This window comes from Caenorhabditis briggsae, assembly GCF_000004555.2.
Source record: "Caenorhabditis briggsae complete genome, chrI, whole genome shotgun sequence".
NCBI lineage: Eukaryota > Metazoa > Nematoda > Chromadorea > Rhabditida > Rhabditidae > Caenorhabditis > Caenorhabditis briggsae.
Genome location: NC_013489.2, coordinates 6247971 through 6261039, shown reverse-complemented (window position 1 = coordinate 6261039; position 13069 = coordinate 6247971). Strand labels below are relative to the sequence as shown.

Sequence of the window (13069 nt, the reverse complement as noted above, 5' to 3'; positions counted from 1 at the left end):
ACAACTTTTGGAAGATTTGGAATTTCATATTTTCGTTTCGAAACATGGAAGTTACCATGAGCACTTGAATAGAAAACCGCCAAAACCTTAGAGCTTTCAGTACATTTATCTCGGTTCCAATGGAAGATTTCAAAAAGTGGTAAACTGACAAAATAATTTTGATATTATGAAACCCATTTTGTCAGTTGACCACTATTTGATGTCTTTCAGAGAAGTCGAGATATATGGACTAAAAGTTGGCGGTTTGGGTGGCCTTCCATTAAAATGTTTGCGACATACCCGGAGCCGATAAATCTCATTAGTTCAAAATTTTTAAGTTTCGAAAGTTTCCGAATCGCTCGATCCAATCAAGCCAATATCACAAAAATCATGATGAAAGTTTCAGTATTCTGAATTCCGATTATTCCAAAAATCTTGAAACATTGCCTTTAAACTTTCGGATTAAAAATCCTCATGACACTATTCCCCCGAGTAACTTTCTCATCTTGTACTTCTAGGTCATCTCTTTCTCAAATAATTCCAAACTAGAACTCGAACTAAGTTCATTTACAACCACAGGTGATTCGCGAACAATCCGTTACGGACGCTCCGTTTTCGCGAGCTCCGTATCCGATCCGATTGCGAATCATGACCAAACGGATCCGATTGCGAATCAAATGTTTTATTGAGTTGTATCGGATACGGAGCTCGCAAACAGACAGGATACGGATCAATCCAACTAATGTACTGCTATTTACTGAAAACGGTTCGCGTGCGGTCCGTATGCGGTTCCTATTTCAACCGCGCGCAAACGCGAAGCTTCCGTAACGGACCCGTTCCCATTTTACCTGTGACTTCTAGAACTTTTTGAACCGGCAGAAATAGAATAATCGAGTGGAGCAGGAGCAGTGCAAAAAATTACTCAAGACGACTAATAATACGAGAAGGCTACGAAATAAAATTGAGTAAGTGAGAAGGGTATTTACTCCGAAAAGTGTTTTATCACCTGACTATGGAGATTAGGGAACATAGCGTGTAATATATGGAATTTTCAGATTATCAGATTTTTCAGAAAATTTTAATTTTATGGATCCTTAACCATCTAATGATCTTTGAAAGGGTCCATTGACCTTCAACGTTCAATTTAATTCCTGAATTAGCAAAAGTATGTATATACCCTTTGGTCCAAAAATAATTCAAAAGGGAAATAAATTAAAAGTATGTGTGTGTGTGTCGAACCGATCGAATAAAGTGTAAAAATGAATTAAAATTGAAACACTCTGTGTTTGGTCGTCTCCCGAGAAGAGATGAGCAAACAGGGGCGGGCACATTTGAAATGGGATTCAAACGAGAGAATTTGGGAGGATGAGGGGAAGAAAATGAAGTTTTTGGAATAGAGATTAAATGTTCAAGTTTGGAATGGTGATTAGAATATTTCAGAAAGTTAGCAGGTTTTCAGAAATTTCCTCAGGAATATCGTAAGGGTACCGGGTGGCTCATAATTACCTAAAGTTTGTACTAGCATAACGTTTGAGTCAAACGTTGTGCTGGGTTGAAATTTAGAGTGCAAGAATTCAAATAATTCATCAGTCAACTGGCCAAATTTCAAATTATTTGTTCAACTTTGAGCTGAGTAATCGTTCGCTAAATTTTCTCCATATCATGAAAATTACAACGATGTGCAAGAAAATTTCCTATTTGACCAATCATAGCAATATCTAGACTTGAGAAATAGCTTTGAAAATTCGAGTAGCTTTGAATCAAACGTAAGGTTATATTTCTACCGATGTTCGTCCTTCCAAGATACTCATATCTAAAGAAATACCCATTTTTGTCAGCCCGGTTAATTGTGCGCCACCCTGTACGGTGAATTTGATGATTTAACTAAAATCTCTAAATTGTCTAGTTCTCATATTTTCCAACTATTTTTCTCAATTCGGAAAATAGAACTCAAAAAAGTTATCTAAATCAACTTAATTCATGAAAGCCGATCACCCGTTCCCTGAAGATTGAAATAAGGTGGGGGTGGCTTCGTATTCAGAATACGTATTTAGATTGAGTACCCCTAGAAAAAACAAAGCCAAAAACTTGAAGCAGACGTAGTTTTATTGAACTGACGAAGTTAAAAAGGGAGGAGGGACTCCCCTCAAAAAAATAGAGACTGAGCAATTGAGGGGGAAGAAGAACTGAACCTAAGAAGGGAGGGGTGATCATAGATTGACCCTTTTACCTACAGTACTGGCCAAAAAGGTATTCGCAAATAGTTTTTTGAGAGTAACTTTGCTGAAACTTAAGGGATCGATCTGATATTTTAAGACAAAGTTTAAAACGGTAAAAGAAACTGATTCAACAACAAGAATAGTCAAAATTTCAAAAAATTGAAAAAAAATCGAAAAATTCATGAAAATTGCAAAAAACCGGTAAATGGAACTTTGACTTCTGAGATCTAGGATAGACCGGTAAACGAAAAATAATAATAGAAAATGAATAAAATAGCTTTAGTACTTCGTTGGGAAGCCTTTGGCGTCGATTACCGTTTGACATCTTCTTGGCATCGAGTCGAGAAGGGTGTCGATGACAGACATCGGGATGGCCTGCCAGACATCTTGGAGTTGGTCGAACTTCTGGTTGGCATTCGAGGCACGAACCCCTCTAAGCTGTCTCTCGACATGCTCCCAGAGGTGTTCGATCGGATTCAAGTCCGGAGATTGACTTGGCCAGTCCAGAAGATCCACGTGGCGGCGTCGGAACCACTCCTTGATGTGCTTCGAGGTGTGCTTCGGGTCGTTATCCTGTTGGAAAACGAACGCCCGGCCCACAGTAGACCTTGCCCAGGGTCTCATTGTGTTCTCCAAGATGTCTTCATACACAAAGCGATCCATGATGCTTGTAATTCTTCTCAGCGGGCCGATTGAAGTCCCAGAGAAGCAGCCCCAGACCATCACCGATCCACCTCCATGCTTGACGGTTTGGAGCTGGTAGCTGGGATCGAACCGACATCCAACCGGACGGCGAATCCACTTGATACCGTCAGTACCGAACAGATTGAACTTGGATTCGTCGCTGAACACGTGATTAGCCCAATCCTGACGTCCCCAGTGGAGATGAGCTCTGGCCCATGCTACGCGGGCGATTCTGTTCTTCTTGCTGATCGATGGTTTCTTAGCTGGCCGTCGTCCATGGAGTCCAGCATCTTGAAGACGTCTTCTGACGGTTCTCAGGGATGGTGTGACTTCATTTGGAGTCTTCACGACCATCTGAATGTCCGTAGAACTCCTCTGGGGATCCTCTCTTGAAACTCGGACGATGTTCCGATCCATGTTCTTCGACGTGATACGCGGTCTTCCAGGCGATTTTCGCTCCACCAAGGCTCCCTAAACATTTTTTTCCATAACTATACTATTTTTGAATATTACCTCATCCCGAAACTGCTTCAAGATCTTCTCGATGGCACGTTTAGTAACATTGAACTGCTGCGCCAAGAGGTCCTTGGAACATCCACTTCTGAAGCCGATGACGATGGCTTTACGGATGTCCTGAGAGATGTTTTTTTTTCCGAGGGGTCTGGCCATGTCTGTAAACAGTTTTAAATACATAGGAGCCAAAACCAACATTCTTAGAAACCATAATATCCAAAAATATAAAAATATGAAAAAAGTGAAAAAACGAAAAAATTGAAAAAATTGAAAAAAACAAAAAAATTCTGAAAATGATGCAATTTCCTTGTACGCAATTTGTCGTCACCGTGTACGACATGCACAGTAAAATTTTCAGATCGATCCCTTAAGTTTCAGCAAAGTTACTCTCAAAAAACCGTTTGCGAATACCTTTTTGGCCAGTACTGTACGCATCGATGAAACCGGGAAGTTTACTGAAAGTTTAAAGGGGAGTTCCTGACGATTTAAAGTGGTTGCAATGGAATATTTAATGGAAAAGGAACTGATCAACGAAATAGACATCATGGATTTATTGTATTGTTGTTTGGGGGTTTCCTCAAATGAGGTCAACTATCAGAGAGGGCTCGTTGAGCTGTGAGAGATGGATCAAAGATAATCGGGTTGGTGAATAGTAACCAGAGTCCGTTTCTTGTGTGTTTTGATAAACAAAATCTAGAAAACACAGGTGGGTTTTTTTAAATATGGAAAAACAAACATTTTTGGAAATCTAGGAAGGGAGCTAATGACGACACAGGAAATTTTTGCCGAAGCAGATGGTTCTAGTAGTCGGAAACTTGGAAAAAATCGAACTGAGAAAAAAACAATCAGTCTTTGATCCTTCTGAACCTTTGAAGTTCATGAGCTTGTGAAATTTGGGAAATTCGGATGCTCTGACTTGTGAGATATTGAGATCCTTAGTGGACAAAAGCAGGGATGTTTGCAACGGAATTAAGAGTTCCGAAAATTTGAATAGAAGTTAGGAATGAAATTCCGAAATAATGCCGAGGCTATTTTCGAAATCAGAGTTTTTGGGACTACGATATCGTGCGCTTATGTGATGGGAAAATGAGGTTTCAATTTTCCATAATTCTGAGGCCATATTCATGAACATTTTCCTTGGAAAACCATTTTCCCTTCAAAAATCAACTGAATTTTATTTTCCAAAAAAAAGGGAGCGTGAAAATGTACTGAACATTTTAAAAATGATTTTCCGACTCTCAGGGTCAGAAAATGACTTTTGAACTAAATTTTTACAAAAACTATGAACTGAAAATTTTTCATAATTAGTCACAATACTTAAAATTCCTAGCTCTATCCAATCATATCATTTGTGTCAAAACTCATAGTTTTTGAAATGAAGCGCAGCAAATTTTGAGTTCAAAATTAGATAATAATGTACTTAATATACTATTCTACGATCATATTACTTTTTTAGGATAAGCAATTTCATAAAAGTGAATGTAAACATGAAACGAAATTAGCATCCATTTTTCATTAAAATCGGAGGATTTTCCAAAAAGAAAACGATTTTTCTTTAATTTTCACGCTTTTCAGTTGATTTTTGGAAAGAAAACAATTTTCCATGGAAAATGTTCATGAATATTGCCTCTGAACTTCCGAACCATTCAAAATCGGAGCATTCCGAAATAGTGAAATTCCAAAGTTTTTAAAATTGGAATATTCCTAGATTCTGAAATTCTGAAACTTTTAGAAAACAAATATTCCGAATTGTTGAAATTTTTAAAATCGGAATATTCAATTTTTGAACTTTTGAGATAAAAAGAAACCAACAATCCAGTAGACACATCTCTTCCGGCGGAAATGCATCTTCTACCGGAGTTCACCTTTGAAATAATTCCATCAATTTCCTGCCATCTAGACCGAATACAAACTTCCGGAATTCGAGACAAAAACTCAATTAGTTTTCTACGCAAAATTTCAAACCAGCTGTGGGATCTTGATGAAACGAGATTCTGCAGAAAAAAGTATAGAGAAATTCGAATATTTTGACGCCAGACACTCTTGAAAAGTAATGCATATCTGAAGATGGTGATGATGCACTTTTCTCCAGAAATACCCTTTTTTCAATTTCAAGACCCAACTCCTTAAGGTTGGGTGCCCACGCGTGCTCCGGTCAGACGACCCGAATAAAACAAAGTTTTCATTGTTGACATAACCCAAATTCGTCGTTTTCCTCTCAAATGAATTTTATACGTTTTCATCATCTTGGTTCAGTTCTTTTTGTTTCTTCGTTTTCGAGGAATTAGATTTTGGATGAAAAAAGTAAGAAACAAAATGTATTTAGCACATGGCACATTTTCGAATTTTAGTTCTTGCTAAATTTAATTTTCAAAAAAATATCGTTATTAGGCCAGACAGATAATCATTATAACTATGAAAATATCATAGCAGGTTTTGCCGAACAGACTCTTTTCGTCACCATCATGATCAAATCGTGTATATCTCGTAAAAACACAAAGCAGTCAAGATTTTGGACGAAGTGAAAGAGCACTCAACCAATTAGTGAAGTCAAAAAAAAACTTTCGGAAATTACGGGAAAAAACGACTACGATCTGAGAGGACAAAAGAGAAAACAAATTTTTTCAGAGAATTTCAGGTTTTTTTTTTCAATTTTCAGAATGAGTCAGAATGAGATGAAATGGGAAGATTCAAAAATAAGATAAGTATAAGGGAATTAGGAGTCTGAAATTCTGTGAAAACCATGAGTAAGAATTAAAGGGACAAATGAATATTTGACTTCATCGGACCTCGGAATTCAGAATTTCAGACATTCAAGGTTCAATTTTCTCAGATTTTTTGTGCTAATTCCAAGAGAAATTCAATTGTTGATCCACAGAAAATGTGTGTAAAAGTTAGACTATGTAGCTGTGCTCAATTTTCTTTTTTTTTCCTGAATGAAAACGGTTAAGAATGAACCAGATTCTAAAACGGACCAAAAACGGTCCCCTGGCGGACCCTGCTATACTTTTTTTAGGATCAATATTTTTGACCAACTAAACTAGATATTATAGGATTTGGGGAGTACTGCAAAGTAAAACTATTTTAGAAATTATATCTTGCTTATGAACAAAATTACAGACTAAACAGGCCAAAACAACTGCCATAACCATATGGCTTGTAACTTTTCTCGTACACCATAGTGTTTTTAAAACGTATCATTTTGTAGTGTTCGTTTAGTTTTACTATATCTAATTTAGATGATTGAAAAATAATGATCCTAAAAGAAACTATGGGAAAGCATTAAACCGGAAGGGGAATTTTCATCATCAAGCCTCTGAATCCTTACTATTAGAATCAGAAAACTGCAAAATCACGGACTTTAGATTCCGGATCTCAGAATTTCAAGTGGTTAGATTACACACAAAATCTCTCAAGGACTGAAAGTTTCTGTTTTTGGTTTTTGTTAACTAAACTATTCCAAAGTCTCAACTGTTATAAATCACCTGTTCAATTAAGAAATGCTCCGTTTCGTCACGAAATTGTTTTTGATCTTTCACTTCATACCCAAATCATTAAGATACTCCATTCTCCAAAAACTATTAAAATTAGTACGAGTTCTCATGAAAGTCATAAAACAACTCTAAGTATTTTACAGAGACCATAAAAGTAAACAAGCAAAACAAGTGAATTAGATGCCTTTCTCTCTCTCTCTCTCTCTCTCTCTCTCTCTCTCTCAGTTTAACTCGATTACTTGTCCCTCTTCCGTTGGTCACTCTCTGAAGAGTCGACCACATGGGTTCAGTCTACAACCACTTGTGACGTGGCACTCCTTCAAAATTGGAAATTTGTTTGCTTTTTCTAGATAAAATTAAACTAAAACTTTTAAAGGAAAAGTACGTCATGAGGTGACGAAAGGGTTCTCTGGAAGTGGTGCGAGGAGAAATGGATTCAGAATTTCGCACGTTCAGAATAAAAAAGAGATGACGTGCACGAATGGAACAGAAAGGATGGGAACAGGTGGAAAGGGACAATCTATTCAGATGGCATTTTCAAGAGGGGTTTTAATGTTTTTGGGAATAGATGGACAAAGATTGGAAAAGAGTCTGAAAATAGGTTTTACTTTTTTCAGAATGTAATCGTATCAGATTCTGAAAAAAAGATTTTATGCGCTTTCAATACTGTTCGAAATCAAGAAACTTCTGAATTCTTTCTGCTTTCTAATTTTACATAAAAGAGTGTTTGTTGTTGTGGGACCTTTGCCCACGACCACCGGCGTTTCTCTTCCACATCCCTAAATTTTTTCGGTAGCTACCGTATCCTTTGAACCTATTTTCTCGATTTTTCGACAATGTTCCCTGTTGTTTTTGAATTTAAATCGGAAACATAGGAACTAAAGTGATGAAAATAATCGAAAAAAAACGACGAAATCGACGAAAACTTGAGATAATAATAAAAAATTCTTAAAATAAGTTGCAAAAATGTATATGGACCATAAAATGTCAATTGTGAGGAATCCTTTGCTGGAATCTTCATAAACATGCAATTGATAAGAAAAAAGTGGACGACCCGTCATCGAAACCGAATTCTCGGAATGGTCCAGCTTCACTGGAACCAGTTCTCCCTTCTTCCGCCCAATCATCGTTCGCATTCCGATTTATCACTACATTCTTTACTTGCGTTTTACATGTTTTAAACTGTTTCTGTTTTTCTCGGAATTTTTACACTTTTTTTGCTTGTGTCCTATTTTAAATTCTGCGGAGGCATGCGGTGGGGCGGAAAATAAAAATCGAATATTTTCGGATGCATGAAAATTGAAAATGTTAAGTGTCTGAGTCACAAAATTGACAATTGAACTAGGCGAATCGTTATGGATTCAGGAAAAAACAATGTTTTCAGGAGAGGATGCTTTTTCAATTTTTTTTTTCAAGGGAAGTGTGTCGAGTGACGAAATTCCAAATGAGGCCCGCTGAAAAAGTTTGAAAAGCTTGAGTGTGGCTGCATTAAAAAAATGCGAAAAAATTTAATTTGAGCGATGAATACGAAAATAAGACATGAAACAAAAAAGTGATATATTTAGTACAGGCAAATGGTTCAAAGATCCAGTTCCTCATCGGAGTCCAACTCGTTGCGACGACGATCGAACTTGACTGATGTGGCTTTTTGGGTTTGAGCGGAGACACGTTCCATCAACGCCTTCAATCCATCGTCGCTCATTTTTCCGGAGAGTTGTCCTCTTCTGGAAAATTTCAAATTTTTAAATTTTCAATCAGTCAATTCTCTTACCTGGCCATGTTAATCAATGCAGCTTCAACCATTTGAGCCTTTTCCGGCTTGGCTACGGCCAGGTTGCTCAATCTTTGCATCGCGGCCTGGTCGAGAATCTAAAAAAAACCGTGGTTTATTTAGGCTGTTGACATTTTCTCACCTGAGAAATCATGCTGTTTTTAGCAGTCTCTTGATTCTCTGCTTGTTGCCGAGCTTTGTCTTGAGCATCCTGAATTTTTCACATGTTTTAGAATTGGTTAACGCTCTTACATGAGATTGCTGAGGTGCTGATACTCCTTGGGCTTCCATTCTTGACGGGATTTGAGGGAACTGAAATATATAATTGTATTGATGACTGAACTTGAAGTGAAGTTTGATTAAAATAAGTCGTATTCTCGAGAATTCGATTGAGAAAGAGACCCCGACCCCCAAATTGCAGACGCGCTCTACTGTCCGGTGTCTGCGTCTATTGCTTTCCAGTTGTGTCTCACATACCTATGTCAAACGATGCAAAGAAATTCAGATTCGATTTCAGCGACTAAATAACAAATGGAAAAAAAAATCTGAAACTATATTATGCTTGTCTGAGAAAAAAAAGGGTGAGACGCAGAGAAATAGTGTCCGCGTCTCCACTTAATATGTGCTATTTAGGCTCTCCGCTTCGATATAACTACCGTATTCAGACTGCAAAAAATACTCTCTAACCTTTTTTTTCTCAGACAATCATAATATCAAAGAAGAAAAAAAAACAATTGAACTGAAAATTTATAAGTGCTACAGTAGGACTACAATGTTCAATTCGGTGAGAAACCACAAGCCCACTGGCTAGCATGCACCTTTAATACCGTACTTGACTCAGAACTTCCATTTTGAAAATAGACTTTTGCTCAGCTTTCTTTTTTCCTGTAAACCACTTATTGCCTCATTCTTTTCTCTAAAACCGTCGACAATGAAAAATAAAAAGAATAAGAATAAGGTAGAGCTCTTGGAAATCGAATGTGAACGTTAAAAACGAATTTTTAGAGCGGAAACCGCCGATCCCGGTCGAGTCAACCACCTAAAAAAGAAGTACCGGAGGAGAAAAGCGAAACTGAAATAGTTCCGGAGCTTCCGCCTCCTACTGACGTTACCGAGATAAACGAAGAAGTCACTGAAAACACCGATTTGCCTCTCGTGACCTCGGAAAAAGTTGATGTCTCATCTCAGGAACCAGTTGTTGTTGATGAGGAAAAGCAAAAAGAAAACGAATTGGACAAAAGCAAGACTGAACAAGTAGAAGAGGCTATTCAAGAGATCGAGCAAGAAGAAAAAGTGGATGTTGAAAACCTCGAAGATAAAGAAGAAGAGGAGCACGTGGATGAATTAGAGGTAGCCGAGGAAGGCGCGGAGGAAGGAAACGATAGTGTCGATAGTGGTAACTCACAAAAAAGGACACAATCTGATGATGAGACAAGCGTGGCCGTTTCGGAGCCTGAAGTCTGGACAAACTATGACTATGATAGAAAAGTACCTCGAGATCATGATAATTTTTGTTTTATTGAAATAACTTCAGGCTGAAGAATACGATGTCGATCAGATAATATTCTGGAAGTCATACAGAAAGAAATATTCAGCGGTTCTTCGTTTCGTCGATCCAGAATTCAGATACATCGCAGAAATCGGCCCATCTGCGACGTTCGATTCTGAAGGCGTCGACAAGATGATTGCCAAAATGGAAGAGCTCGGAATCCAGAACGCTTGGCCTTTTGATACAAATTTCACAGCAACAACCAAAGAGCTTCGTCAGTTTCTCTCTGTGAGTAAGCATACTTTTTTCTGTTTCTAAATGAAACCTTTTTAAGGAAGTACTTGATAAAATAAAGTTCTGCTTGAGACTGGCTTGTGCAGAACGCGGTTACAAATTCAAGAGCGGGAATTCCAATTTTGCTCCGATATCTAGTGTTTGGGGAGAAGAAATCGATCCTATTCTGGAATTGAAAACATTAAAAGTTATTGTTGACAAGATGAAGGAACCTCTAATGAGAGATGAAGCTGAAGGACAAGAAGCACGTTTTTGGGCAGAGACCGCTAATATTTTCCAATTTGTTATGCCAGCTTTGGAAATATTCGATTCAAAAACGTTGTCTGAGAATAGTATCTCTGATTGCATGAGCTCGATTCATGGCCGTAAAGATCTTGGTTTTGAGATTTCCGAAAAAGAAGTCGACGAGGTAGACGCTATTTATCTTTTCGATGCATAACATTTACTTTTGTAGATGCTGGAACGCAGTTTCAATGAATCAGGGTTTGGAGAGTTCCCACCAACAGCTCTATTCGCTCCAGAAGTTTTCAAGACTGTAAATCAGCTGAAAATGTATTTTTCCCTCATCAGACTATGAAAGTTTATAATTTGTAGGATCTTTAATCAAATTGAACAAATGTCAAAAGTCGTTGATGTTCGTGTGAAATTATCTGCGATTCAAATGATCACACGTATCTTCGAACAGATCAGTGATGATGATGCTGTTTCTGTGTTAGAGGAATACAAAGGTCAAAATCCAGTTACAATCGAGAAGATGTTTGGAATCGATCCACATAAATTTGAAATCAACAGAGACTCGAAACGTACCCAATACTTGAAACTTTTCTTTACAATTCTCGGGGAAAATCCGAAAGAAGAGGTTGATAGTTTCCGATTTTATCCCTCACATAAACATATTTTCATTGCAGTTCGAATTTTCAACGGAACGCCTTACTGCCGCGTTCAAATGTTTGTACTTGGTTTTTGATCCCTTTGAGGTCAACATGATTCTTTTCAAAATCATCGGTACTCGAATCAGAGAAAATCATATTCTGGACAAAGACCGGAAGAAGCTAATTGATGTTCTTTTGATACTTCCGGAATTTCTGATCAAGCGATTAGAAATCGGACCCAAGTTCATTAATGGAGAGGTTTCAGACGACAATCAAGTGAGCATGTATTTCCAGTTGATGACAGTTCTGAAAAATGGGAATAAAGACCAAATAGACAAGTTTGGAAATTTTGTCGCCTGTAAGTGGCACAGGAATGTTTTGTGGATTATTCTCGGATTTCAGTTGCAGCTAATTCGGACAAAACTGCCATCTTAGTAAGCGCAACAAAGGCATTCAGAATGGTAATGAAGTGTGTCGAAACTGGGACTTGCCGGACGATGGCGATAGAAGTTCTGAAATCTCTTGCTTACCGCTGTTCGAGCTTCCTTCCAAATGAGTTCTACGAGGATTTGATTATTTTCGCACTTTCGAAGTACAGCTTTCCGGATGAGAAACCGGTTGAGAGTAAATATCAGTTCATTGGTATGGTGGTTGTAGTCATGTTCATACTTTGATCGGTTGAAATTTCCAGATATCGTTTTCAATGTCATCAATCAACACAAAGACGCTCTAGAAGAGGTTTTGAAGGGACCAAGCCTAAAAGAAAAGTGGACGGTTAGCGCCGTTACTTTATTTTGAAAAACATATTGGTGTTTACTTTTTAGGACATGGGACATCATTGGTACACAGTTCTATATCTGACTCACAAATTCCCAGTTCTCAAAGATGCGACCCCTGTTCCACCACAGTATCCATGGCTTTCGGCGGGTGGTTGGACTGGAGAAGAGCAAGATAAGACGGAACTGAAGAACTATGTTTTTCTGGCGAAAGTTCCCACGGCGTGGCCGAACTGTACAGACATGAAAATCGTCGAAGACCTCGTTTCAGGTTAATTCCATTGATATACCGTTTACCTCACACAGAAGCCCACTCAAACCGTCAACTTCGCGCTCGATTATGTCGGTTCATGTGAAAGATATCAAAGTTTTTAAAATTAGTAAAATGTTGGTGATATTATGATATTTAAGTAATTTTTAGTTGACAAGTTTTTGATGTTTTTCACAGAAAAAATATATGTGCTCAAAGTTGACGGGTTCCTATTAGACAGGGCTGTCCAAAACGGCGGCCGGGCCTCGGCCGGCCTCGAAAAAGCCTCGGCCGAAGAAAAAAAGCCTCGGCGCGCTCCATTGAGAAAAAGCCTCGCGAGGCCTCGGCCGGCCGAGGCCGGCCTCGCAAATGTGACTACGGTCCGCAAGTCGCATATTTTACGACAAGTTGCGTTTTTTTTTTTTGTTTTTTCTCGCTCTTTTTCAGCAAATCACGCATTTTTCGAGAGTTTTCTCGATTTTTCCATCGATCTGTGGCGACATGAACATTTCGAACGGCAGTGTTGGTCGGTTTAAGCCGATTTATTCATTTGTTATAAGCGTTATTCAATTTCAGACACAATTCAGATGCCTCAATGGTTCATTGATCCCAACAAAACCGATTGTGAATTAGTGATAAAGAACAAAAGAACAATCGTCAGAGCCTGGACTTAAAAATGCTGGAAAAGTTGATGATTCTCAAAGAAAAAGATCGATTCGACACAGGCG

At 38.2% G+C, this 13069-nt stretch overlaps 2 protein-coding genes across 2 annotated transcripts in view; one reads left to right on the top strand and one right to left on the bottom strand.

Annotated features, from left to right (window-relative positions):
• Window positions 1–8468: 8468 nt before the first annotated feature.
• Window positions 8469–8951, bottom strand: CBG08274 (the record flags this gene model as incomplete). The annotated part of the gene is made up of 4 exons (XM_002639891.1): window positions 8469–8613; window positions 8661–8758; window positions 8803–8871; window positions 8913–8951. 4 exons carry the CDS (start codon window positions 8949–8951, stop codon window positions 8469–8471), a joined length of 351 nt encoding a protein of 116 aa, XP_002639937.1.
• A 640-nt stretch (window positions 8952–9591) lies between these two features.
• The window catches only part of CBG08273, a gene marked incomplete at both ends in the record, with an annotated part of 5311 nt that continues 1833 nt past the window's right edge, over window positions 9592–13069 (top strand). The window contains 12 exons of the mRNA XM_002639890.1: window positions 9592–9618; window positions 9666–10148; window positions 10195–10437; window positions 10484–10852; window positions 10898–10995; window positions 11038–11302; window positions 11352–11673; window positions 11718–11957; window positions 12007–12089; window positions 12140–12362; window positions 12513–12748; window positions 12789–12867. Coding sequence (XP_002639936.1) covers window positions 9592–9618; window positions 9666–10148; window positions 10195–10437; window positions 10484–10852; window positions 10898–10995; window positions 11038–11302; window positions 11352–11673; window positions 11718–11957; window positions 12007–12089; window positions 12140–12362; window positions 12513–12748; window positions 12789–12867 — 2668 coding nt within the window. The remainder of the gene's footprint in view (window positions 9619–9665; window positions 10149–10194; window positions 10438–10483; window positions 10853–10897; window positions 10996–11037; window positions 11303–11351; window positions 11674–11717; window positions 11958–12006; window positions 12090–12139; window positions 12363–12512; window positions 12749–12788; window positions 12868–13069) is intronic.